Here is a 27,408-nt window from a genome sequence, read left to right as displayed (position 1 = left end):
GTGAGTTTCACAACCACCCAGGGAGCAGGGGAGGCCTCCGCCAGGATCCCTGGAGAGGTTAGGAGGCCTGCTCAGGGCTGGTGCCAGATTCAGCAGGAGGCCTCATGACCACTCACACTGGCCCTATCCAGTTCAGCAGGGATGCTTTCATCGGTGACTGCAAACAGCCAATACTGCCTCCGGGCTTCCCGGCAGCCCCCAGGTCATTAGAACTGCAGGCCCAGCTCTGCCCTCAGAGAAGAGGTGGCTGCACCTTGGAGGCTGACCCAAAAGCCCTGCCCACATCTAGACGAGGAGGGCGCAGAGAGCACCAAGCAGCTGTCCTCCTTACCTGAGGTTCCACCACTCCAGGTTGTAGGCATCCTTCTGGATGGTGCCATCAAAGACCTTCCAGCGAAACAAGTCCACCAAGTAGGCGAAGGGGATGAACGCGATCTTGTCCAGGGCAATGCCCATCAGGAAATTGAGCTCCTCCTCTGGGGAAGGTGGGGCAGTCAGGTGGCGGCTCCTGGCTCTCCCTCCCTTCGGGCTGAAGAGCCCTAGCTGCAGCCCCAGACTTTGGCTCCCCTCCTGAGGTACTCTTGGTCTCCATCACCTGAGTCCTGGTGCTGACGGCTGAGCAGGCCTCTGTTGAGCAGGTGCTTGTGGGAAGAGGCCGAGAGGGTGATCACTGACCCCACGGCCTCTTCAAAGGCGGGGTTGGGGCCTGCGCGGAAGATCACAGGGAGGTTCTTATACTGCAAGAAATACTGGATATGGCCCATCTGGTGGAAGATGGAGAGCAGGTCTTCTATGGTCACCTCGGTGCACTTCTTTATCCTAGGGTTAAAGGGCAGGGGATAAGGAGCATGGGAATGCCCTGGGAGAATGGAAGGTTTTTCCATTATGACTCTGGCCAGGGATTGGGGTGATTGGGCTGGAGACCTGCGGGGCCTTGGTTGCTCTGTTTTCTCCCTCCAGGCCCCATAGCCAACCAGCGGCCACCCGCTTTGCTCTCCTGTGCTGCTGGCTCACATGCACCCGGCCCTGCCCCAGTTCCACCCCACCCACCCTTTTTGCACACCTCTTAAAAGAGGGAGACAGGTGGAGAGTGGAAGGAGCAGAGAAAGAGCTAAAGAGGGGCAGGAGGACGGTGCTGGCTGCTGGGACACACCTGAAGTCCTTGCCGTTGTAGAAGTCCCAGGCGGAGGCCTGGCACTCCATCTCACGCCCATCGCTTGGCATTTCCATAATCGAATTTTCCCAGAACTCAGGAGGAGTGGAAAGCAGCCCCAGGGAAGTGATGAATTTTTCAGCCTCTATGAACATTTTCTCGGGGTTCCAGTGCTGTGGGGAAGAAGGGGTGCATGGCGCCCTGCCTCGGGGTGTGGAGCAGGCAGGGGCAGACAAAGGCTGAGTGCTTACCTGGCTTCGCATGATATTTGTGATGTCCTCAGGTGGCTTATTTGGGAAGGGTAGGACCAGGTCTAAGATTTTGACCCAGGACTGAGCCCACATGTTCCCTGGAAGGGGATTGGAGGGGCTCAGAGGCGGCCGGAGACCGTGTCTGCCCTTACTGAGCACCGGCCTCCTCGGCGAGCCCCACCCCCACTGCCAACTGGGGCTTTACCCAGGAGGTGGGCAGGGATGGGTCCCTTCACATTGATGACCTCGGGTCCATAGTAACGGTGCAGGGCCCGGCGCACGTAGGCGTGCAGATTCAGGTAGAGCGGCTGCAGCTCATGGAAGAGCTGCTCCAGGTCCTGCTCCAGCTTGTCAGATTCGTATTTGGACCGCCACAGGGCCCCCATGTCTCTGTAACCTAGGACAGGAGGGGGGCTCAGAGGTGCTCACCACCCACCCTTCAGCCCTGGCCTGGCAGGTAGGAGACCCAGGCACCTTCTAAGGAAGCCACTTGACCTCCCTGTTCTATGGGGTCTTCACCTGCCCAAGGGGAAAAATACCTCCCAAGGCCACTCTCTGTACTGGATGAGATCGGGGCAGAGAAGCACTTAGCACAGTGCACACTCCTCGCTCCTCACCCACCGTGCCTGGCTGCCTAGGTCCTGGATACGACCCTGGTCCTCATCCACCCACCTTGAGCCCCACACAGTCAAGTCCTCCGGCCACACTGGCTGCTTTCAGTTCCTCCCAAACGCCAGCCTCCCCCATCATGGAGCCTGTGATGCTCAGACTTCGTGCTTGCCTGGCTCGTTCCCATCTTTCATGCCTTGGCTAAATATCAGAGAGGACTTCCCTGAGCATTTATCTGAAGCAGGTCTCTCCTTATTCTCTCTCAGCAGCCCCTTCCTTCTCACATTCAATCCAAGTGGTAATTGGACACGTGTGTTTGCATGAATATTGTCTGTCTCTCAAAGGACTATAAGCCCTCAGCGGGGGCACCTTCTCTGTTTTTGCACCTACGCATCTTCGAACCTCCCCAGGACCCACACATAGTAAGTGCTCAATTAATGTTTGTGGAACAACGCAATGACTGAACCTTCTTTGCTCTGCCCAGCTGCAGGTTCCCATATCCAGGACCTACTACTGCCTTCCCCTCTGAAGACCCTGCTGTGTCCTGCTGAGGCTCTGATCTGGAACTTGTGCCACGTGCAGTCTGCTCAGGCCAGGCTGGCCAGGTGTGGGGCCTCACCATTGAGCCTCGCAGCCTTGTTGCTGAGCTCCACATAGTGTTCAAAGTTGACACGGAGCGTGCGACCCACAGCGTCCCGCCAGCCCTGCCAGGCCCACAGCAGATCCTTCTGGTTCCGGGAGGTGGCCATGATTTCTTTGAGATCTATGCCCAGAAAAGGAGCCAAGGTGGGACATCCACTTCTGCCTGTCTCTGCCCTCACCCTCCCTAGGCAGATTCCAACCCCTCAACAAGGGAGCACAGTTGGAGCAAGGAGGAGGATGGGAGTTGGAGGGCTCCTGGGAGGTGTTTGAGGCTCTGCGGTTGGGCAAGGGCAGGGTTGGGGTGCTCACCAGGCTCCAGGGGCATGCAGGGCCCCTCATTCAGGCACACCTGGCCCATGTTGTACGTCGTCTTCATGTAGGCTAGAAGCTTGTTGTACTGGAGGGGGCAGTTGTCACGCAGGGCAGGCCCGTGCATGTGGGCCCACCCCCAGTGCTAGCCCCACCAGCTGGGAGAGGTGGGCCCCGCCAAGGCATTTTCCCACCAACCTCTGCGTCCCTCCTCCCCGAGAGGAAGCTCTGGCCCTGCCCCACCAACCTTCTTCCTGCCCCAGATACTCTGGTTCCCCACCCGGCCTGCCTATCCACCCAGCCCTAGGGTGGGGAGCATGTGCCTGGAGACCTGGGGGCTCCGTCCATCACCTCCCGAAGCTCGTCCTCGGGCAGGGCTGCCTTCTCTATGTTCTGCAGCTTACTCAGCATGCGCTTCACGGCCGGGTCCTGGAACCTGGCGTTCTTAAACAGGCGGACCCGGGTGCCGAAGTACAGCGTGTGCTTGTTCTTCTCCTCATCCTTGTGCAGCTGGAAGGCGGGTCACCATGTTTGCCGTAGGAGGTTGGGGGAGGGAGTAAGGGTCCCCCACTGAGCGCCAGGGCCACAGCTCCCCAGACTCTTCCAAAAGCCCACTTTAAGGGTTCAGAATTATTAAAGATTTGCTAAGAGGGAGAAGAGAGGGAGCCAGGTCCCTAAAAGCAAGTAGGTGATATTTACAAGGGGAAAGCAGCAGGAGATTCTTGCCCAGGGAGTGTTGAGTGCCCCCAAGAGGCACAGAGCTTGCAGCCTGCTTTGACATGTACTCTGGGGTTTCCCTTATTCCTCGAGCTCTGGACAGGGGATAGAAGGTGTGGATTCCCCCAACCCTCAAGACCGCTGAGACAAGCAAGGGGAGAAGGGGCTGGAGTGGAAGTGGTACCACACACACCATTTCCTCCTGATTTTTCTTGGTGATGTTGGTGACGTAGTTCCAGGTGGCCTCCATGAACTGGTTCCACACAACCTGGGCTGTATTGTCATAATACTGCAGGAACCTCTTTGCCATGGTCTCATTGTAGAGGTTGTCTGCAAAGAAGGAGATGGGCATCACGCTGTCCTGGGAGTGGCCTGCCCCTGCCCGGTCCCCTCACCTGATGCCATGCTTCTTTGGGTTCCAGACTCACCTAAGCTCTGAACACCCTCGGTCCTGAGCCATGGCAAGAGCTGCCCATAACAGAAGAGCATAAGTAGGGGAGGTCCAGGGCAAGTCCATCTTGTGCCCATGACCAAGAGAACAGCAGAGCTGGGTGAGGCTATAAGCCAATCACGATCTGGCTCCATATTGTGACATCAGGGGCTAAAGGGTCAGCCATAGAATGTCAGAACCGGAAAGCCCCCACCCACCTGCTGGTCGAACTGCCCCATTTTGTAGGTGAGGAGACTGAGGTCCAGAATGGTGAAGCCTGTGACCTAGTTCACACAGCTAGTTAGTGACAGAGAGGAAAACCAAGGCTCTTGAATTTTAAGCCAGAGCTTGTTCTACTCTATTTGGTTACTTCTCTCTGGCATTGGAGCTACCCTTGGGCCTTAACCAGGAATTGATGAGACCCCACCAATCCCTCCACCGCATCCACAGGCTGGAATCACCTCTGAGCTGGTGGGTGGGATGACGCAAATGATGGATGGATGGATGGAAAGTGGTATCTCTCAGTCTCTGAACTCTGGAAGCATAGTTGTCTTTCCACGTTCTGATTTGACCACTGTGTTCACATTTGGGGCTTTTTTTCCGCTCTTGTAGGATATGTGATCATCCCCAGGGCTGTGCAGGGCCCTTCCTCCCTTCCCGTTGTCCTTATGCCTGTTTCCCAGGCATAAGGATGTTGTGAGTTTGCAGTCAGTAGGAGGAACAGAGGAAGGTAGATGACTATGAGGGCTGTGGAGAGGTGTGGCTGGCACTTTCCATTCAGGGGTCATGTTCGTGAATGCCTGAGCCTGGTTTGAGCACCAGTTGGCAAAACCCCAGCTCTCTGCTCGCCTTTGGGGACACCCCAGTAGCCTGACACATATAGTCTGGGGAGCCCCATCTATCTCACTTTGGAATTCCCTCCTCAGACCCATGTTCCTTCACACCCAGACTCCCTCCATCCTTTGTGCCCTTCACTCACCCTCCTCGGCCCAGGGAACCCACATCGTCACAGAGAAACTGAGCAAACAACCTTCCAAATAGGATCTGTGACAATAAAAATTTATTTAAAACACAAGGAAAGAAAACAAAATCAGTGATGTTTCTGGTTAAGTAGCTGACTGAGCTCGCAGGGAAGCCTCTCCTCCTGCTTTAAGCACAGACAGGTGGGATAAGACAGGGTTTTAACTGCAGTGACCGCGATGTGCACCACATCCCCGGACTCATGTATCGTATAACGGGAAGTTGATGCCTTTTGACCACCTTTACCCGTCACCTACCCACTCACCTTCCACTGGCAACTACCAATTTGTTCTCTGTACCTATAAGTTTTTGTGTTTAGATTCCATGTGTAAGTGAAATCATACAGTGTTTGCCTTTCTCGGCCTGACATATTTCACTTACCATAATGATGACCTCAAGGTCCCTCCATATTGTTGCGAATGGCAAGATTTCCTTCTTTTTAGGGCTGAATACTGAATAGTGTGTATGTGTATATATATATATATATATATATATATATATACACACACACATATATATGTATATATATAATAGTGTATATATATAGTAGTATATATATGTACTATATATACATATATTATGTGTGTGTGTGTGTATATATATATGTACTATTCAGATAATGATAATGTGATATATACATATCACATTTCCATTCTCCATTCATCCATCAAGGGTAAGGTTGAGAGAGACTGGTGAGCTCAGAAAAACTGCCCAGCAACCGTATCTTTGGCCCGGCAGGTAAGAAAGAGCTGGTCACCCAGGAGCCAATGCTGGCATGCACAACACAGAGAAGGGCTCAGACTTAGGCCACCAGAAAAAACTGCTGGAATGGCCCCTGTTCCTGCTGTCAACACCTCCTCTTCCTCTGCCACCTTCCAGGTAGAACGGGCCTCTCCCCCCTCTCCCATGGAGGCAGAAACAGGAGTCTGAACAATTTTTTTTTTTTTTAGTCTGAACAATTTTAATATTTCAAAAGGCATAGTAGATAAGGCTGATCAGACTGACCACAATATTGTTTCTTTGCCCTCATTCTGTAGCTCAGAACTTTGGGTGTTGAATGCTGATACCCTCACACTGCCCACAAGCTCTCACAGGCAGCCTGAACCTCTGCAATTCAGAGAGCTAAGAAAGGGGGTGAGGTGACAACAACCTTTGTTTGGCAGACAAACAGCTTTCAAAACATTAGGTTGGGGGTGGGGGGGTAAAGAAGTCTATTGTGAGAAAGGCTTGGAACTATTTAGAGGATATGTTTATAAATTCCATTGTCCTAAGTAAGCATAAACTTCCACCCTCTTGCGTATCCCAAATACCTCAACTCCACATCCTGCCTCATGGAACAGGCCTGTACAACCAAACCTGCGTGCAACACACACAGACATATACACACACACAAAGCCACAAACACAGATACACTTGGCAGCTGGAGATGGGGGTGGCAAAAAGTAGACTAAAAGATATTGGGGGACAGATATTAGAGCCTGGGCGTGACTGGGGTCAAGGCATCAGCAGAGCTGGGAAGAGGCCCGGGGCCGAGCGTCCTGACAGAGGGAGCCAGGCTGGCAATGGAAGCTTCTTACCCCAGGAAACTGACCAACTTCCATTTGACTAGGTTCTAGCTTTGGCATTTAAGTATCTGGAAAACACATCTAGTCGTGTTAACTGGAAAACGGATACATGACTGTGAGCACAGTGTGATCCCATTTAAAATAGGTGCTGAGAAGAAAGGGCCGGAAAAATATACACCAACATGTCAACAGTGCTTATCCCTGGTATTGATACAAAGGGCTTTTATTTTCTTTATAGTTCTCCGTATTTTACAAATTTTCTACAATAAACATGTAGATAAAAGTTATAAAAATGTCCCTCAAAACGATACTCCCTCAAACCCGTATTGGCCTTCCGAGGGAGGCTCAGGGTGAGGGCACGTCCTGGGGGGACGGGCAGGGACGGCCTCTGGAAGACAATTCCTGCCTAGGCACCAGCTAACTGCCATGCTCCAGTATTTAGGGCCCCTCTCCAGCTGGGTGGAAGGGACCTGGTCCTGGGCCCCAGGGGCAATACTCAAGTGGCTCTGTCCACTTCACAAGTGGACACGGAGCTAGTGTAGGCAGGAGCTTGAGGTGACCACAGGGCTACTTCTGTACCCTCAGTGAGTCAGACACATACAAGGTACCCTCCCCCAGGGGATCCCTCCATCTGGGGGACCCGGCCATTTATGGAAACAGCCAGGGTAGGACTCTCAAAGCTCATGGAAATGTGAGGCCAGAAGCTCAGAACGCTTGCTTCCCAGAGTCCTCCTGGGTTGGTGCCTGAGCTAGGCAGGGGCTGACTGCCAAGGCAGGACACTGGCCTGTTGCCTGGGCTGGAGGGAAGACAGGCGTGGGCGCTGCTGGGTGGTGCCAGGGCCAGAGTTCTGGGGCATTTTCCCAGGCTCTTCTTGGAGGAGGATGAAGACACCCATTGAAGTGACCCGCCTGACTGCCAGGAGGCGGGAGAGCATCTCTGACCCTGTCCCTGGCTTCCCCGTGAGGGACACAGACTCAGATGGGAGGGCAGGACCTTTAATTGTATTCACAGAGAGACTGAGGGCGGGGACTCCTTGTTAGATGGCCTGGTGCCCGGGTACTGAGGGGCAGGGGTCTGGAGGACGGATTCTTAGCAAAGGACTGGAGGCGAAGGGGGAAGGAAGGAGAGGGCAGGAGGAGGAGGATGGGCTGGGGTGAGCTGTGAGAGGAGTGGAGGGTCAGGGTCCTCTGCCCACCCCATGTCTCCACCCGGGTCTCTTGGTGGTGGATACTCCCCAGCTGGCCTGCAAGGCCTGTTCATCTCAGGAGTGTCTCAGTTCCACCTCAGAGCCGAACTGGGGCCCACGGTGGGACCGGCGGTGGTGGCGAAGGCTGAAGAGCCGCTGGGTGAGGCCCAAGGTGGCCACTAGCAGGGCGACGCCCAGGAAAAGCAGCACCCACTGGCCCACGCGGGCCTGCTGCTCCTCCAGGTTCAGGCCCAGGAAGTTGACGTGGCTGTTGCCCGGGAATGTGCCTTCTGAGCGAGCTGAGCAGGGGAAGCAAGGAGAGCAGGGCGGTAGGGGTGGGCAGGGCTGGGCCGGGGTCATTTCAGCTGGCTTCCCTATCCTCGCTCTGACGTCAGACTCGGACCTGACTGAGCTAGGGAGGGGGCCTGATCTTGAGTGAGCTCTGGGGGTTGGCCCGGGGCTGAGGTGGGGGTGGTGGTGGTACCAGAGTCTGGCGTCCAGTTGTACTGAGGCCAGCCCAGCTTCTCTCCATGCCGCCCGTTCTCAGTGAGGAGCCAGTCCAGCAGCGGCTTGAAGTAGTTCATCATGGCTGAGGCAGACATATTGGGCTGCCCGGTGATCAGCTCCATGGCTTCCGGCCATGGCTTACTGAAGCCCAGCTGCATGGCGGCCCTGGGGGAGCACCACAGAAGAGAAAAAGTCAGAAGGACAGGTGGGGAGGCTCACTCACCCTAACACCCACCTCAGCCTAACACCCACCTTCCAAACCCCTTTGGGATTGGGAGGACCTGGGCAAGTCTGGGATGGGCTGTGGGCTGGGGAGGACCAGTTTGGGCCCCGGGGTTCTTGTTCCTTCCTGGAGAGGGCACATTAAGATGCAATACAGGCTCTACCTGGGAGTTCCCAGCCCAAGCACCAGAGAGGCAGGTGTTTCCAGAAGAGCCGCACGAGGCCCCTCAAAGCTGAGTAGGCAGAGGGTGGAAAACAGTCAAAAGAAGGCCCAGAAAGACTCACGCCAGTCGCTTCCCTGCCTCCTTGGACTGGTAGATGTCACATTTGTGCAGGGGGCCCTTGTGGCCAGCGGCCTGACACAGAGCCTCATGGAACTGGAACTGGATGATGAAGCTGACGAAGTACCTGGCGGGGAGGGAGGTGGACACTGAGCCCGGGCTGCCCCCACCTCCCACTGAAGCCAGGGTGTCAGGATGAGCCCACCCCAGCTTCCAGAGTCATCAAGGCCCCCTCCCACGCCTCCCACATCTCAGGAGGGCCTGTGCGGAGGACCTTTGGGGGGGTCACTCATGAGGGAGCAGGGTCAGGGCAGAGCCCTTCAAAGGTTTGGCAGGCTGATTTGGGAGCAGTGAGGTCTCCATCCCTGGGGTATATGCAAGTAGAGGCCAAGTGTTGCCCAAACGGTCACATCTAAATAGCAGGGCAGTCTGGACAGAAACACCAGCCCAAACCATCTCCTTGATCCAAAATCAGCAGGGATCCCCTAGTAAAAATCTGCTCGTCAAGGCCGGAGCAACCACTAAGTCTGCAGAGGTTTTGAACGTCTCGAACAAGCAACACAGGCCTCCCACTTTGAATGCTGGGCACAAGCCATGTGCCACTGACTTTCTTGGTGTTTCCTAAAAGTGCTTTGCCAAGGCTGCCGGTCAGAATTGGGAATGAGTCTCCTTTGCCCACCCCTGCCTAGAGAAGTACTATGCTAAGCTCAGAAGCTAACCATCACGTGGGTCCAGCTTCTGTGTGAAAGTGAGTGCCAGCGTGGAAGCCCAGAAACCAGTCAAGAAAGAGGGTGGAGGCTCTCCCAATGGGTCATCCTGGTGCACTGTCAAGGTCAGGCTTGTTCCCAGGTACCCTTCAGTCTCCTTGGTCCCTTCCTACTGCTATTCTCCGGAGCATCTGAGTAGACTTTCTTTCCCTTCATGGACCCTGGGGGACACAATTCATTCACCTTACACTTATTTATTAGGTCTTGACTGTGTGCTCACATCATGCCGAGGTGCTGGGGTGAAAAGGTGGGCATGGCGGGCCCTCCCTCACTGGGCTTCCAGGGACTACAGGAGGCAAGAGCTGGAGAGGGTCACAGCCCTCTTGGGGTAGCCCTCACTGCGCTCTGTGCCTTACCTCATGGGTGGCCTGGGCTACCTGGAACCCCACTCTGAGGCCTCCCCAGATGCTTCCCTCCCAGGAGGACTCCAGATCCTGCAATTTCCCATCTTAGCCTGTAGCACATAGAGGAAAAGGGCTTCACTGGACACCTTCACACTGTGGCTGCGTGACTCATGTGTGTTTACACATGCCATTTCAGAGAGTAATTAAGTGATGATGAGTTATGGCCACCATTCCCAAGCCTGCTACTTATTACACAGTATGCTAAGAAGTTAACTTTCGCAACAATCCTGTGACATCCTGAAGAAGCTGGTGTTCACAGACACTGAGGAATTTGCTCAAGGAAACAAAGAAGTGGAGACAAGATTTGAACTCAGTTCTGTCTGACCCAAGCCCACGACCTCATGCTCCTATCAATATAACCTCCCGGTCTCACTGGGTCTCTAGTCCTAGTTTTAGTGTATCGAAGGTCTTCTAGGTACAAGTCAAATTCTATCACAGGCAATATGTCCAATATATAGTAAAGGAATCAGTCTTATTAAGAAAAGAAAACAATGAACAAGAGTGCTCAAGTCATGCTCTAGCCATGGGTCATGGTTAATAATGTTAACTACTGACCCAAGGTCTCATAACCACTAGTCAATGATAGTACTTTGTGTTTTCAATTGTCTGGAGGGTAGAGGCTCTTGTCATATCAAAAGAGTGAAATAACAGCCAGCCTTGGTCGCAGGTGGGTGGCCCAGGCACAGTGTGCAGTGCAGCCAGGTCCCCCAGGTCACCGCGACCTGACATGGCAACGAGAGCAGTTTGAACGCTGAGCGGCCTCCTCGCTTTCCCTTGTTACCTGATATAAGGCACATTTGCAGGAATGTGGAACTTGGCCCCTGGGTCAAAGTCGCCTTGAGACCTGGCCACTGGGGGGCAGAGGCCCTGGTACTTCAGCCTGTCAAGAGGGAAGACATGTTTGAGGGAGGATTTGGGGAAACTCAAACCAGGGAGGGTTGGCATTTTTCACTTGAAGGATGGTCCCTGCACCTGGGGCTGCACTGGACACTCTGGATTCTGGCATGTTGTGCCTCTGTGCACAATCACCCCCTATGGATCCCATCCCTTACACACACACAGACACATGTGCACATGTACACACACACACACACACTTAGATGCTGTATACACAGACACATTTACCACATGCACACTGCACACTCACACACACTCCCATGGAGATCACCCTGGACCTCCACCCTCCTCCCCAGGAATGTTCTAGAACCTGAGGCTCCACCACTCCTGGTTGTAATTCTCCTTGGTGATGCTTCCGTCAAACACCCTCCAGCGCCACTGGTCGATGAGGTAGCTGAAGGGGATAAAGGCGATCTTGTCGAGTGCTATCTTCATCAGAAAGTTGATGTCTTGCTCTGTCAAGAGAAGGGAGCTCGCTGTCAGATCTGTGGCTGGCTCCTGCGGTGTCCTAGCAGCTCAGCCATGATGGGTGTGCGATGGGTGGAGAGGGGAGGAGTGGGCAGTCTCTCTGTGGGTCCTGTGACCTACCCCTTGGGGTGGTCTGTGGGTTCCATCCTCCTAGCTCACCCTGCTGGTGGGCCCCTTAACCCCCATTACTCTGTCCCAACTTCTGCCTGTGTGCCATTAAGTTCCCTCTCCCCACTCCTAAGCTTGCTGCCCCTTTCTGGTCCCTCTGCCCACCAGGATCTCCCATTCCTCTCTCACCATAGCTGTCACCGTCGCTGCTCAGCAGGTTGATGCTGTGTAGGTGCTTGGGGGTAGATACGGACAGGGCCAGCACGTCCCCAATGGCCTCGTGAAAGCCAGGGTTGGCACCCTCCCGGAAGGTCACAGGCAAGTCCTTGTATTGCATGAAATACTGGATGTGGCCCATTTCGTGGTGGGCCACCACCAGGTCCTCCATGTTCACGGTGGTGCACTGTTTGATCCTAGGGAGAGGGAGAGGGTGTGGGAGGGGACGGTGAGGAACCCTGGGGACAAAGGGACCTGCTGTCCTTTCTATACACAGAGCAGACACCCATCACTGCTATACACAGGAAAGGGAACACAGAATTATGGGAAAGAAAACCAAAAGGAGACATGGAGTGAGCCAGAGAAAGAAGGAATCTGGGAGTTTGCAGCCCCTAAAATATAATCATTCAGGCCATTCCTCTGTCTCCAACTTCCCTGAATAACTCCAGCCCACACAGCCACGTTGCTTTCTAACTGTGCAAAGTACTTGCTCTGGAGGCATTGGGACACTTGGTTATGATCAATGCAGGACTTTGAAGGAAAGGGCAAAGGTCAGGTGATCCAGTGAACCCTGTCTGGTTTCTTCCAGGCTCTCTGTGTCCACTTTTCTCATAAGAGACACTCCATCCATTGTGGCAGATCATCCTTGCCACACTCCCAAGAGGCGGGTCTTCTTTCCCTTCTCCTGAATCTGGGTTGGCCCAGTGACTTGCTTTAGCCAATAAACTCTGGCAGAAGTGACTCTGCTGGTTTTGGACTTAACCTTTAAGAGATCTGGCTGTTTCTGCTTTCACTCTGGGGGATGCCAGCTGCCTGACTGCCATACTTGTGAGGAGGCTAGCCTGGAGAGAGAGAGGTCTCACCAACCCCCCGGCTGTGCAGCCATCCGAGATCAGGGACCCAACATGCTAGTGAAGAAGCCAACTCGAATATTCCAGCCGCAGCATGTGCTACATGAAGAAAAACTGAGGAACCCAGTCAATAGCCAGAATAGCCCCACTGAGCCATCCCAGCCATCAGATCTACCCCAGCTGAGGTCTACATCATTGTAGAACTGGGAAAGCCATTTCTACTGTGTGTTGCCTGACCCAAAAAATCATGAGAATGATCAAATGGTTGTTTTATACCACTAAGTTTTGGGGTGGTTTGTTATGTAGCAATAGGTAACTGTAACACTATCCTCGGATGAAGACAGCTTCTGAGTCTCTGTCAGTGGTGAGGGTGGATCTGTGCAAAACTCCCCATGTCCTCATGTGCCTCCTTGTGTAAAGTCACATGCAGCCAAAGAGAGGGCCAGCTGTATGCAGGGGCCACCCTGGAGTGAGCTCACACCCAGGATTGGGACCTTGGATGCTGACAACTGACCAGGCTGGCAGAGCTGGTCAGCACTTGAGCAGACGCTCACCTGGTGGATGGGGTTCCCCGGGGACCAGGCCCTATGCTCTTGACCCTCTATCCCAACGTCTGCCCCCTGCACCCATTTCTGCTCACTCTGGCTGAGAGGGGACAGCAGTGGAGCCTTTACTTGCCTCATCCCCTTGCCCACTGGTCTCAGGATAAGGTCCCCTGGCTGCAGCCGGGACACACCTGAAGTCCTTGCCGTTGTAGAAGTCCCAGGCGGAGGCGTGGCACACCACCTCCCGCCCATCGTTCGGCTTCTCCAGCATGGACTTGTTCCAGAACTCGGGGGGCACAGGCAGCAGCCCCAGGGAGGTAAAGAAATTATTCGCTTCCTCAAACATCCTTCTGGGTGTCCAGCCCTGCAAGCAGATGGAGCTCTGCCAAAACTGGGGACTATGGGGACAGACTGTGTGCCACAGCGGGGGAAGGTACTGGGAGAGGGCCCAGCTGGAAGGAACTCCTGGGTCAGAGAGCCCTCTCCCACCCACAGGGCCCTCCCCTCCTCTGTGCCCTGGGGCCGCCCTGGAGGAGCAGGAGTGTGGGGTGGGGGGCAGGTGCAGACCTGCTTTATCATGGCCTCCGTGGCATCCAGGTTGGGGGCTGAAGGGAAGGGCACCACCAAGTCATAGATATTGGACCAGGTTTGCGCCCACATGTTCCCTGGAGGCGGGCAGGAGAAGAGACAGTGGAGAGAGGAGAGACAGATGTTATCCGTAGGCTTAGCCCCATCGTGAAGGGAGGGGTAACCAGCCCCCGGTCCTGCTCATCACCACGGCGTCTCTCGAGCTCCTACTCTTTGCACACCGCGCCAGGCATTTGATCCTCAGTCTGCACACCCAGCCCACAAGGTCACTGCTTTCCTGGCTCACGGGTGGGACTGTGGCTGGCCACCAAGGAGTCAAGGTGGTCCTCACTTTCCCTGGGCAGTGAATACCAGTGTGACTAGTAGCTGTGTACAAATGCAGAAGCTTCAGGTCCCCGGAATATCTATGCGCCTGTGGCCACCACTTACTAAGAGTCAGGTCACCCACCCAGGGACCACGGCTCCTCAGTGAGGGGCTGGGGTTTAAAGGCAGGCAGGCAGTCAGGCTGCACGCCTGAACAGCCACTGCTTTGTCCCCTCCACGTTGCGAGAGGTTGGTTTATACGGTCACCTGGCAAGAACCACCCGCCTTCAGGGGAGGTTGATGCCTCTGCCTCTAGGGCATGAGAAGAGCCCAGTTCTCCAGGACTTGAGAAAAGGAAGATATTTTGAGTGGAAAGGTCCAGAAATAGACTTGAAGTAGAAAGTCTTTCATAGCCTAGGAGATTAAGCTTGAGCTGACATCAAGTGGAGTTTAAAGTGAAAAGCAATGAGAGTTAGAGTTGTTAGAGAGAGAGAGAGAGAGAGAGCGGGAGCAGGAGCGAGCCAGTGGCTGGCTACTCCCATCCCATGGCCTGAGGGCAGGGTTCTAAGCCCCAGCTCTGCCCCAGCCCCCAGGCCACCTGGGTATATTGCTTTCCCTCCCAGGGTCTGTATTTCTCAGCAAATGTGGCACTAAATGCAAGCGGCGGCTCTTGTCCCCACACCCAGCCCTCACCCCACTCCAGGCTCAAGTCTTTCTACTGTCCCAGCCCGAAGTGCCATGTGCAGACCATTCCCCGCCTGCCCTTTGCTCTCTGGCCAGCCCAGGCCTCACCCTCCCTCATACTGCCATCTGTCTTCATCTGCCCCCGAAGGCCCAGCGCTTGCCCTCACCCAGCAGATGAGCTGGAATGGGGCCTTCCAGGTTGATGTGCTGGGGACCGTAGTGGCGGTGCAGGGCCCGGCGCACGTAGGCGTGCAGGTTCAGGTACAGCGGCTGCAGCTCCTGGAAGAGCTGCTCCAGGTCCTGCTCCAGGGTTGGCATCTCATACGGAGATCTCCACGAGTGCCCTGCATCTTTGTAGCCTGTAGAGGGAACACAGCCAGGCTCTCCGAATACCTGATCATTCCCTGAACAGTCCCCTGCCAGCTGCATCTTCCAGGGACCACCTGCTCACCAGGCTCAGGGTCTCTGAGGGCCCCAGGGGGGTTGGGACCAGAGAGCCAGTGATACTGGCAGGAGGGACTCACCATTGAGCCGGGCAGCCTTGTTGGAGAGTTCCACATATTTGGGGAAAAAAGGAAGGATGGCTCTTCCCACCTTATCTCGCCAGCTCTTCCATGCCCATAAGAGTTCTTCATATTTCTGGGATGTGGCCATTAGACTGGTGAGATCTGGTGGGGGCAGGGTTTGAACGGCTTGAACCCCGAGCCCTTGACCCCCCTCCCATCTCCGTCTAAAGTGAACCCAGTCATAGAAGTTCAGAACTGGAATAAAACTGCACAGGCAGCCAGTTTAGACAAAGGCTGGTGTCCTTTCCACAGGGGCCCCACAGGGTGCCAGGCGCAGGGCTCAGCACGGCATGGTCACCATCTCTGGTAATTTCAAGGTTTTAATGTGCTTGTTTCCATACGAGCAGTGAGGCGACATGGCTGGGTCCCCCGCTAGGCACAATCCAAAGGCCCAGACTCCAGAGCTGCTGCTGCTCCCCACTCATCCCCGCTCACCCCCTGCCTAGGAGAACCGGCCTGGATGTCACAAGAGCTGAGCTCTTGTTCTGGTCTCCCACTGACCCCAAAGTGACCTTGCAAGTCGTGGGAACCCTCTTTCCCTATCTATAAAATGGGGATAATGCCGGCCCTCACAGGGACGTGAAATGGGGACATGAGGCCCCTGCGCAGGGAGCATGCCTCGTTCACTTCTGGGTCCCAACAGGACCTAGAGTATCTTTTACAAACTATAATCGGACTGGACTGAATAAAAGAATAGCTGTGAAGACGAAGCATGCAAGCGTCAACAGGGAGCCAGAAGTCCTGGGTTTGTGTCCTGTCGGCCCCTGACTACGTGTGAAGCTCCTCCGTCTGGATTCCACGGAGCTGACATCCGCCTCACAGAGCTGGGCTGAGGATGGATGAGCTCCTGTGTCTGTTCTGAAGCCCCACACAGACCAATGGCAGCCTCCCTTCCTGCTCCGGCCCGGCCTGAGCTGGACGACTTCAGAGAACATACGGGGCGGTCTCTACCTCATTATCTGACTCGATTCGCTACGTGATAACTGCTTCTCACAGAGAAAGTACATCAAATTAATTTTGTTTGGAGAAAATTGTATTTTAAGAATGTCACACCTGCCTTCTGCTGTTGTGAGTGCTCTGTTTTTGTGGGTGTTTCTTATTTTTACTAATGGCAGTGACCTGATGGCCCAGCCCTAGATTAAGAGGCTAATTGATGGGGTGGGAAGGGGCCTGAGAGCTACATTCCCTTTAAAGCACTTCTCCATAAACACACAGAGCCCACACACATGCACATGCCTCCCCCCCACACACGCACACTTTGCGTGCCTACCCATATACACAACCCATAGGCCAAACCCTGTCCCAGGAAAACTGTTTCTCTCTCCTGTTTATTTTCCATTTCCCCGTCTATTTGTCATTGTTCTAACGTGGGAGATGGGCAGAGGGCCAGGAAGGAGCTGTTTCTGGGTGGAGAGTCCTCAGGAAGAATGCCTCTGGTTCCCCAACCCCGGGAAGGGTGGGTCAGGAGGGCGTGTATCTGTGTGCAGGTACTTGGGAATCCAGGGTGGGTTCTTTCAAAGGGGAGAAGGTAAGAAGGCCCAGCCAGTATGGCGAGAGAAAGGGGACAGGAGAGAGTGGTCCACTCCTCCCAGCAGGAAGTGGTGATGGAGGGAGTGAAGTGTAACAACATGGACCATGGAAGCGGTTTCTATGGGTTGTGGCTTCAGTTTCTGGGGGGCAAGGGAGGGACCAGGGGAGGTCGGGAAGCTGTGGATAGGATTAAGAAGTGAGTCTGGAGGGGAGGTGCCTAAAGTTCCTGTCCCAATCTTAGCCCTCGAAAGACAAATTTGAGATACCTGGCTGCTCTTAAGGGCAGAGTGCAGGGAGGAAGAGATTGGGAGATCCTGGAGGGGTCCTAGAGGGAGCGACAGGGTGGGCAGATGCAAGGGAGGGCAGTGGAGCAGGCCAGACAGGAAGCAGGTGCTGGTTCTGAATGACGCAGAGAAAGAAGCCCCACTGGAGGAAAACTGGGAGGTGAGTTTCCTGAGCATGTGACCACACAAGTTAGGAGCGACTGAGCCGCCTTTTACGGGTGGGCACCCCTAACACTGTGCCAGTCCCAGCCTCCCCCAGCCTGGTCCTGTCCTTCCGCCCCCCCCGCCCCCCAGCCCCGGGTGCTCACCAGGTTCTAACTGAAGACAAGTGCCGTTGGAGTGGCACACAGAGGCCACACTGTACGTGGTTTCCATGTCCAGCAGGATCTGGTTGTACTGCAGGAGGAAGCAGAGAGGCAGTGAGCTGCACCCCTTTGCTGCCTGCTCCCCGGAGGCCCCATCACAGCGGGGAGGGTCCACGGAGCTGGGGTTAGTGTGTTCCCAAAGGTGTTGTTCCCAGTAATTCTGTAGGTGTATGTTGATGTGCAGATGTCACAGCTTGACAAATCGAGGAAGAGGCAGCGGCATGAAGGCCAGACCCTGTGCTGGGCTTGCTCCCTTGAGCTGGGACCTGGTCCTGACCTTGGATCCTCCACTCCCTGCTCCCCCAAAGCCACGCACCTCCTCCAGCTCCTCGACAGGCAGCGCTGCCCGCTCTAGGTCCTGAATCTTGTATATCATCCGCTTCATGGTGGTGTTCTGGAAGTAGGTCACGTCAAACCGCCTGGCTCGGGTGCCATACTTTAAGGTGTGGTTTGCCATCTGTATGTTCTTCTGCAGCTGAAGGCACAGGGGGAACCGTGTTGTGAGGCCCAGAAGCTTTGGAGAGGCCCCTGAGGAAGAGGTGCCATGGGGGCGGGCAGCAAAGGGACTGGTGAGGACGGTTTTGTCAAGTTGCTGGCTTTGCCTATAGTGACCTTCTTCGACCTGGACTGTGTATAATGCCCTGGGATACAGTCCATGCCTGCCAATGGACACCCACACACATATCCTGGCAGGGGTAGAGAAGAGGAACACCACCCTGCATCTTAAAGGCTGTTAGGATGGAGGCGGCTTGGCCTCTCTGAGCCTCGGGGTCCCATCTGTAAAATGGGAATAAGAGCATTGGATTTGCAAGTTTGTTGAGGAATGAGTGAAGCAATAGGTATGAACTGCCAAGGAGCAGTGGCCAGCATACAGTGGTCTTCAAGAAACATTAGTTTTCCGAGGCTCACCTTGGTATAACCTGTGCTCACTGCATAGGTGGGGAGTGGGGTTGCAGGGAAGGGTAGCCCTCGCCATGGTGGCAAACAGTCCTTTAAAAAACTGACTTCAGTCCTTTAAACAACTGACTTTAGCATCACTTGTGTACAGATTATTCCTTTACTAACAACAGATTGATTGTTAATTAAAAACAACTTGTTTAGGCAGTCAGTATATATGCCCACTCAAATCTGAAATTCCATTTGGGTTTTTCACAAATTCTGACAGCCTCCCCCCTAGTGAGGAAACATGGGGGAGGGAGAAAGGGGGCAGCCTGTCCAGCCTTGGGTTTTGTAGGGTTAGTCCCCGATGGAGGAGCGAGCCTGTGTGTGTGTGTGTGTGTGTGTGTGTGTGTGTGTGTGTGTGTGTGCAGGAATAAGGGTATGGGGAGGGCCCCTACCAGGATCTTGCTGGCCTCTGTGGTGATGTTTGTGTTGTAGTTCCAGTTGGCCTCGGCATATTCGTTCCACACCACTTTGGATCTCTGGTCATACTCTTCCATAAACTTGCTGGCCTCAGCCTCATCAGTCACCAGAGCTGTGGGACAGAGTGGAGGGAAACACACAGGCCTCCCCTTGCCTTCTCCTGCGGTTGGGCGGAGCCCCTCCCCCTCACACCTCCCCCTCCTAGCGGCCCCGCCTCCTAGCGGCCCCGCCCCCTAGCGGCCCCGCCCCATCCCTCTGCTGGTCCCACTTGGGCTCTGGGTTGTCTGTCTGCTGGTTGTTGCCTTGTGAATTGTCTGGCTTCTGGTTGTTGCTTGGCTGGTTGGTCCCTGGTCGATTGTCACCTGGCTGGTGACCTCTTGGCTGGGGACCAACAGGGGATGCCCAAAGCAGAGCAGGAGGAGGAGGAGGAGGCTGGGCAGTCCTGGAGCAGCCCAGCTGTGGCCCATGGCTGTAAGATTGCAGAGCCCTGCAGCCACTGCTCTCCAGCCAATAGGAACTGAGCCTTCAGTGTGACCTCATAGAGCAGTGTCACTGGTCAGCCTGCCCCAGGGGGCCTCAAATCTGAGCACACCCTCCCTAGGATGCTGGGGAAAAGATAGATGCATCCCCATCCCAGGGCCCCCTCTGATGAGCTAAGGGGCTGCCTGGCCTTCCAGAGCTGGGTACCAGAGCCCAGCTGGGAAGAGCTGATGGAGAACCAAACGCAGTGGGTGGAAGCTGGGTCCAGAGCCCAGAATTGAGAACTTGCCTTAGGGTCCACCCCACCCTCGCTCAGAGCTTTACCAATGTCTTCCGGGTAATTGTCGGGCATTGGTGGCTGCCACTGATATTCCGGCCAGCCCAGGACCTCGTTGTTCTTCTGGTTCTGCTCTTGTAGCCACTGACTGACTGGCTGGAAGTAGTTGAGCAGAGGCTGAGCGTCCAGGGTATCTGAGCCGATTGCATCTTTGAGTACCTCCTGCCAGGGCCGTGAGGAGCCTGCCTGTAGCACCTCCCTGTCAGGCAAAGCGGGAGCACAGAGCACTCAGGCTGGTGTCCACTATTGGCCTCTGGCCTACCTGCCTCACCTCCGGCTACTTCTGCCCCCCACTGGACTGCAAGAACAGTGGCATTAAGGCTCCAGGACCTAGGATCTCAGTGAAGGGAGCAGGGGACATTTGACTTGCCCATGCCAGCCTGCCCCTGGGGCCGCAGATCTGGGACCACTCAATAAATATTTGATGAGAGAAAGAAAGGAGGGGGTAGGGAAGAAAGGCACCTTCCATCAGACTGGCCCTGTGGTGTCCCCACTGGAACAGCCAGGTATCTTCTAGACATACCCTTCCCCAGCCTCTCCCCTCTCCCTCCCACTTGCCCTCTCTTTCCTCCCACACACCGGAGTTTGTCCCCGGCCTTGGTGGACTGATAGATGTCACACTGGTGCAGTGGGCCCTGGTGGCCTGCCTCCTTGCACAGGGCTTCATGGAACTGGAACTGCAGGACAAAACTCACAAAGTACCTGCAGGCACAGGTTGGGTGTTAGAGGGAGTGGTGGGGGACCCTTGCCCAGGCACCATCCAGCTTCCCACAGGGCAGCGGCCAGAACAGGGCATGACTGGGGAGAAGGAAGAAGCAAGCCTGGATCAGGAGAGAGGCCCACTCAAATTCCAGGCGGGAATGTGAGGACAAGTCCTGGAAATGGTGGTGCAGGTTCATAGAGCAGAGGGAGGGGGACTAAAGGTGTGACAGAACTGGGAAGGGGCGGGGGGGGGCAATAGTACCTGATGTATGGTGTCACATGTGGGACGTGAAACTTAGCTCCGGCATCAAAGTGGGTTTCATTTCGGGCAATTGGAGAACAGATGCCCTGATACTTGGTTCTATAAGAGGATGGTTAAAATGTCTCAGGACCTAAAGGTTGTATACAGGCTGATTTAGCCTTTGCAGAAAAGACTGCTAAGCAGGCATTTACACCCAGCCATCCCTTCCCCATCCTGGTGAATTGGGAAAGAATTCCTGGAGGAGTGAGTTTTAGGCACGAAAGAAAAATGAATTGGCAAAAGGATGGAGACATCATTAGAGAGGAAGGGACTGGGAGTGATGGAGGTAGGAGGGTGAGGGGGGCCATGGGGGCCCTTCCTAATCCCTGTTTACTCACCGAAGATACCACCAGTCAAAGTTATAGCGGGAAGGGGGGGTACGTCCACTAAAGACCCCCCAACGCCACTGGTCTACCAAGTAGCCAAAGGGCAGGAAGGCAATTTTTTCCAGCGCCATCTTTAACAAGTAATTGATGTCGCTTTCTGTTGGGAGCGGAGATGAGAAGAGAGAGGTCAGAGGAGAAGGGAGTTCAGGTAGGAGGAGGTGGGCTTGGCGGGGAGCCAGCAAGAGGGGAGGCTGGGCAGACATACAAGGGAAGGCCAGCCTCCAAGACCATGGTGCCCTGCTTGGGAGACGATCCTTGGGGCAGTTTTCGGGTGGGACTTAGGGCGGGCTGTAAGGCTCCAGGTGAATCCCCAACCCTGCCTTGCCTGGGACAGTGAGGCAGAAACAATAAGGGCAGATGGGAGCAGAGGCACGTGGGGCCCTGCTATGGGATGGAGTGGGGTCTGGATGGGGCTGGGCTGGGTCCTCCACGCCCTCTTTACCTGTGTCATTGACGACGTGGTCCAGCAGGCCAATTTTGTACAGATGTGAAGGAGTGGAGACGGAGAGCGCCAGCACATCCCCGATGGCCTCATGGAAGCCAGGGTTGGCGCCTTGGCGCAGGGAGACAGGCTGGTCCTTGTACTGCAGGTAGTACTGTACATGGCCCATCTCGTGGTGCACTGTGGACAGCTGGTCCATAGCCACCCGTGTGCACTGCTTGATCCTGGGGCAGGGAGAGAGTGAGGGGAAGGGTCAAGGGCAGGGCAGGGAGCATAGCGTGGGGAGGGTACTGCCCTGGGGCTCGAGGAGCTGGTGCAAACATACAGCTCCTTTGCCCTGCCCCAGCCCACACTCAGGCCTTTTTCTTCCATTCCAAGGTACAGAGTTGACTACCTGTCAAAGCTGCTAAGGGAAGGCGGCCTAACGGCAGCCCTGGAACAGACCAGACCCCCTAGCCAGTGTTGGGGCTGGGGTAGAAGTGGGCCTGGGAACTGGCTGCTCTGTGCCCACACTGCCTGATATACCCGGAGGCCCAGAACCTCCATGTCCCGTGTGTAGACCTGAAGTCCTTTCTGTTGTAGAAGTCCCAGGCGGATGCGTGGCACACCACCTCCCGCCCGTCCGTCGGCTTCTCCAGCATGGACTCTGCCCAAAACTCCGGAGGCATGGGCAAGAGCCCCAGGGACGTGAAGAACTCCTCTGCCACCCGGAACATGTGTGTAGCATTCCAGCCCTGGTGGTGAGGTGTGGGTCCAGGTCAGAGGACGCCTGCTAGGAGTACACTGCGGCTGCCCCAGGGTCCCCCACCCAGGCCAGCTCCCTGCCCACGAAGGACATGTGTGTCTTGTGGCCTCCCTTCCAGAGGTGGGGTTCCTAAAGACCATAGTGGATAAACAAAGTGGAGTCAGTCCTCACACCCCGCCAGTGGGGACTGGGGGGCAGGGCTGGACCTCACGGAGGATATAGACCCCGGCTCACCACTTGTGGTGGCACAAGCTCACCACTTGTGCTTCCAGGCTGCTGCTCTGTAGAAAGGGAGGGACCACGGTCCCCACGCAACCTATCTCCTTCACGTGACCCCTTCCCACCCCTCTCCCCATGTCTCTCTCTTGTTGCCCCAACCACGACCTAACCCGGACCTACCTTCTGCACCATAGTACTGGTGACATCGAGATTGGGCTTGTCAGGGAAAGGCACCACCATGTCGTAGATGTTGTCCCAGCTCTGGGCCCACATGTCCCCTAGACAGAGGAGGGGAGCCGAACAGCTGGGCTCCCTGCCCAGCCAGTGCCTGTGTCCCCGTGCCTGTCCCTAAGCAGCACCCTGGGCCCTGGCACCTGGACCTCGGGGTACTCCTGGGCAGCAGCCTATTCGGCTGGCTGAGGCCAGGAATCACCACATCAGTCCCACCCACCGTCCGAGTACCCTGGGTGCCCTGGGGCTGGCAGAACAGGAGCCCAGACAAGGCTGCTGGGGCCCTTGCTGATGGTGCTGGGGTTCCTGCCTTCCAAGCCTGAAGCAGGGCCCCAGGACTGGCCTTCTGGGGCACCCGCTAGGATTATTCTTATTCCTCCTCCACTGGACCTGGAGTCAAAGCCTTCAGTGTGACTTCTAGCTCTGCCTTTTCCTAGTTCTCTGCCAAGTCACTTACGCACCCAAAGCCCCAGGGTCCCCATCTGGACAGCAGGAATGACAATGACGATGAGAAAGATCACCTGCTTTCTGGTGGCATTGGGCGTGCTGCCTGGGCTCATGTATGTGCGAGTAAACAGGGCAGTGCTCTGAAATGTGAGACACAATGAGGAAATCCCTGGGACCTGTGGGGGCAGGGCCAGATCTTTACCCAGCAGGTGAGCAGGGATGGGTCCCCGGAGGTTGACATATCTGTCCCCATAGCGGCGGTGCAGTGCGCGGCGGACGTAGGCATGGAGGTTCAGGTAGAGGGGCTCTAACTGATGGTAGAGTTTCTCCAGGTCCTCCACGAAGGTGGGTGACTCGTACCAGGAGCGCCAGTAGTCTCCGGTGTCTGAGAAGCCTGGCAGGGGGTGGCGTTGGAGTGCAGCTCAGGCCTGAGGCTCTGGCACCTCTACCTCCCAGCTACCACTTTGTCACTCTGCTGGCTCAGGGCCTGCGCACCTGCCAGCTAATGGAAAGGATGGCTTGGGGGTTACTGGTCTCCAAGTTTTATCTAGGGATTGAGCTCCAGCTAAATAGATCCTGGAGAGCATGATAGGCAAAGACAAGTGCTAGGGCAGGGATGGGGTGAGGGTGGGGAGGCAGTGCCGGGAGGGGCCAGCAGAAGGGGTGGTGTGAGGGCAAGATGGCAGCCAGGTGGAAGGTAGATGGGGCTCAAGCCTGGTTCCACCATCTACAATCTGTGCTCTCGGGACAGTGTATGGAGTCATCCTAACAGTTGCTCTGTCTGCCTCGGGTTGAGGCTCAGAGGACACAGTGGATGGGAGAGCACTTTGCAAGCTGGGGAGGGCGGTACCCACACAAGGGCTGGGGTAGGGCATGCTCACCATCCTGCTTGTGGGCCTCATTGCTGAGGGCAGTGAACTCCTCATACAGGGGCTTCAGGGGGATGCCCACGGCATTGTGCCAGCCCTCCCAGGCATATAGCAGCAGGGCGTAGTTTCGTGAGACAGACAGGATATGCATGAGCTCTGAGACACAAGTGAGACTCAGCATCAGCCTTCACCAGAGCTCCCACACTGGTCCTCACCATATCCACCTGCTTCCTCAACATCATGATAGCCCCAAAGCCAAGGGCAACCTATAAGCTGGGTGGGATGGGGCTGAGAGCTATATGAAGCAAGCCCCCAGGCAGGGCCCTTATCTCCAGGGAAACGATCTAAGCTGGTTGACACAAAGTGGATATCCAGAAGCCGAAACTCAGACCTTTAATGGCTCATTGGATGGAGTGGCTGACCTCAAGACTGCCACTAGTAAATGGGGGTGGGGGTCTGGGGAAGAGGAGGAGGGCATAAGTCAAAGCCACAAGGGGTCTAAGGCCTGTGGAAGGCTCTTGGGGAGACTGAGAGGACCAATGAGAGAGAAAAAAACAGTGTAGCCACGAGGAAGGCTAGTGGCAATGGGAGAGGCCAAAGCACACGTGGGGGTGGGGACTGGAGGTTCCGGAAGTCAGTTTGTCAGGAAAAGTCAGGGTGTGTGGGCAGCTGATAGTCCACCCCAGTTGGAGGTCAATGTGATTGGGTTTACCCACTCTCTGTACCAGCTGTCCCCCTGGGTGCAGGGTGATGGGGAAGGGCTAGGAAGTCCCAGTAGTGACAGGGGTGTACCTGGGTCCAGGGACCAACAGGTGTCATTTCTGTTGGGGTAGCAGACCTTGACGGTGGAGTAGATCCTGTTCATGTTGCTTAGCAGAGAGTTGTACTGGGGAGTTGAGAACATGTTAGTGACAAACATCCCTAGGATACCTGGCCAACCCCTCCTCTTTTTGCTAGAAGGAAAAGAAGGCCTAGAGAGGGGATGTGGCTTGGACAGGCCACTCAGTGGCACGAGGGGCACTTCTGGTCACTAGTACACCAATTCCCCTTCCAACAGAGACAGCCTTTGGAGGTGGAAACAAGTATTCTGAGAGTTAGGGGTTGGGGTTTAAGTCTGAGCTTGGCCCCCCCTCGCAGTGAGAGCAAATCCCTCTCACTCCGTCTGGTTTTGATGCCTTCTCAGTCCTTTTCAATCTTTCTAAGGAAGCCCGTAAGCCAAACCAGTCTATGGAGAAATTCTGAAAACCCCTGCTTTGTCTTTTACTGTTTACTTGAATTTTGTTTTCTACTCCATAATACATGCTTTAATATAAAATGACTTCCCCTCCCAACTCCAAATAAAATCTTTGCTGCAGGAAGCCAGTCTATGCTTCCGCCAGCTTCCCCTGCAGATCCCAGAGTCCTTCCCTGCCAGGCTGCCTCCCTCCACCACAGTTGGGCCCTGGGAGGCACCTTGGCCACTTCTGCCTCTGCCCCTCAGGTCCACCTGGCCTACCTGCTGCCGCTTCTCCAAGGGCAGGTTGGCAGGGCCCAGAATGCGCACACCACTGAGGACCCTTCGCAGTATCGGGTCAGAGAAATTCTGCCAGATTGGGTCATACAGCTCCTTGGCCTTCTGCCCCCAGACCTCTGCAAACTCCTGGTTGAGCAGGGCTGACTCTTCCTGTGGGTACCAGGAGGGCAGGAGAGTGTACCGGGGAGGCCATGGTGCTGGGAGAGGGAGGAAGGCCAAGGGCTCCTGGGAACTAGGGCTTCTGGGATCACAATTTCCTTCCTAGAGGCCCTCGGGGTCAGGAACTGGGAGAATCTGCCTCAGGGGAGCGGTGGGGCAGAAACTGGGGCCATAAGAGAGGCAGGGGGAGGACAGGGAGAATAGACAGAGATGAGTGGTGACAGGAACTGTGAGAGGGTAGGTTGAGGCCAGAGAGGACGGGGGCCAGAGCTGAGAGGGCACCCTCGGCGCAGACTGCCGCTGACTCAGCCTGAAGTCATCCCTGGGAGCTGCCACCTAGGGGGGAGTCGGTCTCAGAGGACCCAGCCTCATCCATCCGGTTCCTGTAGTGGGCACGGACCATGTGCCCGCGCCGCGCTAGGCCAGCTACCGCCTGTCTTATGGGGCGGGGTGGGAGAGGGGGGGTGGAGGGGCCCCTGCAGGCCCCATAGGGTCCCCACCACCCCGGACAGGGGGCGCGCACCCCGCAGTGACTCCCCGCCCCCCAGCGCCCGGCCGCAGGCTTGTGATTGGGCGCCTGGGCCCCGCCCCCGCCCCAGGCCCGCGCGCCCACCTGGCGCCGCGCATTCTCCTCGGTGATGTTAGTGTCGTGCGCCCAGCTGGCGACTGTGCTCTGGTACAGCACCTGCTCGGCTTTCGGGTTGAAGCTCTGCACGAAGAGCTGCGCCCCAGCCTCGTCGGCGGGAAAGTCTCCGGGCTCCAGCGCGGGGTCGAGAGCCAGGGCGCTGGGTGGCGACGGCGGCAGCAGCAACAACAACAGCAGCAGCGGCAGCGGCAGTGGCTGGAGCGGTGGCCGCGGCCCCAGCTCAGGGTGGCCCGACGCGGCCCCCATAGCGCGGTACGCGGTGCTGTCCCGTCTCCCGCGCCGCGCCCGCCCTGCGGATTATAAAACCCGGCCGCCACCGCCTTCCGACACACCCCCACCTCCCCGCCCCGCTGCGCTTCCTCTTCGGCTCCAAAGTCCCCCCAGCTGCGCCGGCCTAACGGAGCGGGGCGGGGACCCACGCTCCTTGGCCCTCCCGGGCAGGGGCGCCGGCCTGGGGAGGAGCCGACGCGCCCCCCTGCGAGATGCAGCCCAGGGGTGGCGGATGGGGTTTAGGTCAGGCTCTGGCAGAGGAAGTTAGCAAGGGGGACCCCCCAACATACACACCACGCCGCACACACACCTAGGAAGCTGAGGGACCCAGCATTATGCTGGGACACCCAAGCCTGCCCACCGTGCCCTCTCCTGGCCATCACACAGCCTCGGCGCAGGGACCCGGGAGCCCAGCGGTTTCTGACGCTTAATCTTCCGTTGGCCTCTGGGGCTCCTGAGTGACAAGGTGGGGGAGCTGTCCGCGGCGCTGCTACAGCAGCAGGGGTAGGGTTAATGATCAGTCACCTCATCTGGCTTCTTCTGTAGGTCTGGGGGCGGGGGGGGGGGGGGGGGGGGCCGGTACGGAAGTGGGGGGTGGCTTTGTGCGTGTGGGGAGAGTTCAGGTTTTGGCCGGCACTTGGGGGAGGTGCTGCAAAGATCCAGGCTCACCTGGGGACTGGGTGGAGGGCTCCGGGAAAGGGGGAAAGAATGGAGGGGCTGTTCTGGGAGGGAGGGACATAGAGGCACATGAGCACACTTGCCCTCTCCCACTGGGACACAGCTGTCAGTCACTCATGCAGGAGCAACCACACAGACTGGCAGCCTTTGA

General features: G+C 56.1%; 2 protein-coding genes across 2 annotated transcripts in view; both read right to left on the bottom strand.

Annotated features, from left to right (window-relative positions):
* LOC109448005 (angiotensin-converting enzyme-like protein Ace3) overlaps nucleotides 1–4,331 on the bottom strand; it is a 13,215-nt gene extending 8,884 nt beyond the window's left edge. The window contains exons 1-10 of the mRNA XM_019732825.2: nucleotides 4,110–4,331; nucleotides 3,875–4,011; nucleotides 3,316–3,474; nucleotides 2,965–3,052; nucleotides 2,633–2,776; nucleotides 1,610–1,801; nucleotides 1,405–1,502; nucleotides 1,154–1,326; nucleotides 596–819; nucleotides 332–476 (exon numbers count right to left, since the gene is read on the bottom strand). Coding sequence (XP_019588384.2) covers nucleotides 332–476; nucleotides 596–819; nucleotides 1,154–1,326; nucleotides 1,405–1,502; nucleotides 1,610–1,801; nucleotides 2,633–2,776; nucleotides 2,965–3,052; nucleotides 3,316–3,474; nucleotides 3,875–4,011; nucleotides 4,110–4,266 — 1,517 coding nt within the window. The 5' untranslated portion in view covers nucleotides 4,267–4,331. The remainder of the gene's footprint in view (nucleotides 1–331; nucleotides 477–595; nucleotides 820–1,153; nucleotides 1,327–1,404; nucleotides 1,503–1,609; nucleotides 1,802–2,632; nucleotides 2,777–2,964; nucleotides 3,053–3,315; nucleotides 3,475–3,874; nucleotides 4,012–4,109) is intronic.
* A 2,570-nt stretch (nucleotides 4,332–6,901) lies between these two features.
* LOC109448051 (angiotensin-converting enzyme) lies at nucleotides 6,902–26,984 on the bottom strand. Its single transcript, XM_019732978.2, has 25 exons — nucleotides 26,277–26,984; nucleotides 25,487–25,654; nucleotides 24,784–24,877; nucleotides 24,004–24,147; nucleotides 23,325–23,516; nucleotides 22,625–22,722; nucleotides 22,042–22,214; nucleotides 21,481–21,704; nucleotides 20,991–21,135; nucleotides 20,614–20,712; nucleotides 20,229–20,351; nucleotides 19,637–19,848; nucleotides 18,808–18,944; nucleotides 17,787–17,945; nucleotides 17,414–17,501; nucleotides 15,250–15,393; nucleotides 14,893–15,084; nucleotides 13,717–13,814; nucleotides 13,341–13,513; nucleotides 11,727–11,950; nucleotides 11,272–11,416; nucleotides 10,846–10,944; nucleotides 8,898–9,020; nucleotides 8,368–8,555; nucleotides 6,902–8,182 (listed from the first exon to the last, which is right to left on the bottom strand). Exons 1-25 carry the CDS (start codon nucleotides 26,553–26,555, stop codon nucleotides 7,959–7,961), a joined length of 3,945 nt encoding a protein of 1,314 aa, XP_019588537.2. The 5' UTR covers nucleotides 26,556–26,984; the 3' UTR covers nucleotides 6,902–7,958.
* Nucleotides 26,985–27,408: the final 424 nt, after the last annotated feature.

This window comes from Rhinolophus sinicus, linkage group LG15, assembly GCF_036562045.2.
Source record: "Rhinolophus sinicus isolate RSC01 linkage group LG15, ASM3656204v1, whole genome shotgun sequence".
NCBI lineage: Eukaryota > Metazoa > Chordata > Mammalia > Chiroptera > Rhinolophidae > Rhinolophus > Rhinolophus sinicus.
Note: the sequence above shows the minus strand (reverse complement) of the source record. Positions and strands in the feature narration are given on the sequence as shown.

Bases quoted from the DNA above. Each gene is read 5' to 3' on its own strand.
- LOC109448051 (XM_019732978.2), bottom strand. From the start codon at position 26,555: ATGGGGGCCGCGTCGGGCCACCCTGAGCTGGGGCCGCGGCCACCGCTC. The intron at 21,136-21,480 runs GTAAAGAGGGCG...CGCTCCCAACAG, and splicing joins CCACGTCGTCAATGACACAG to AAAGCGACATCAATTACTTG. The intron at 11,951-13,340 runs GTGTGTCCCGGC...CCCTCTCCCTAG, and splicing joins TACAACGGCAAGGACTTCAG to GATCAAACAGTGCACCACCG.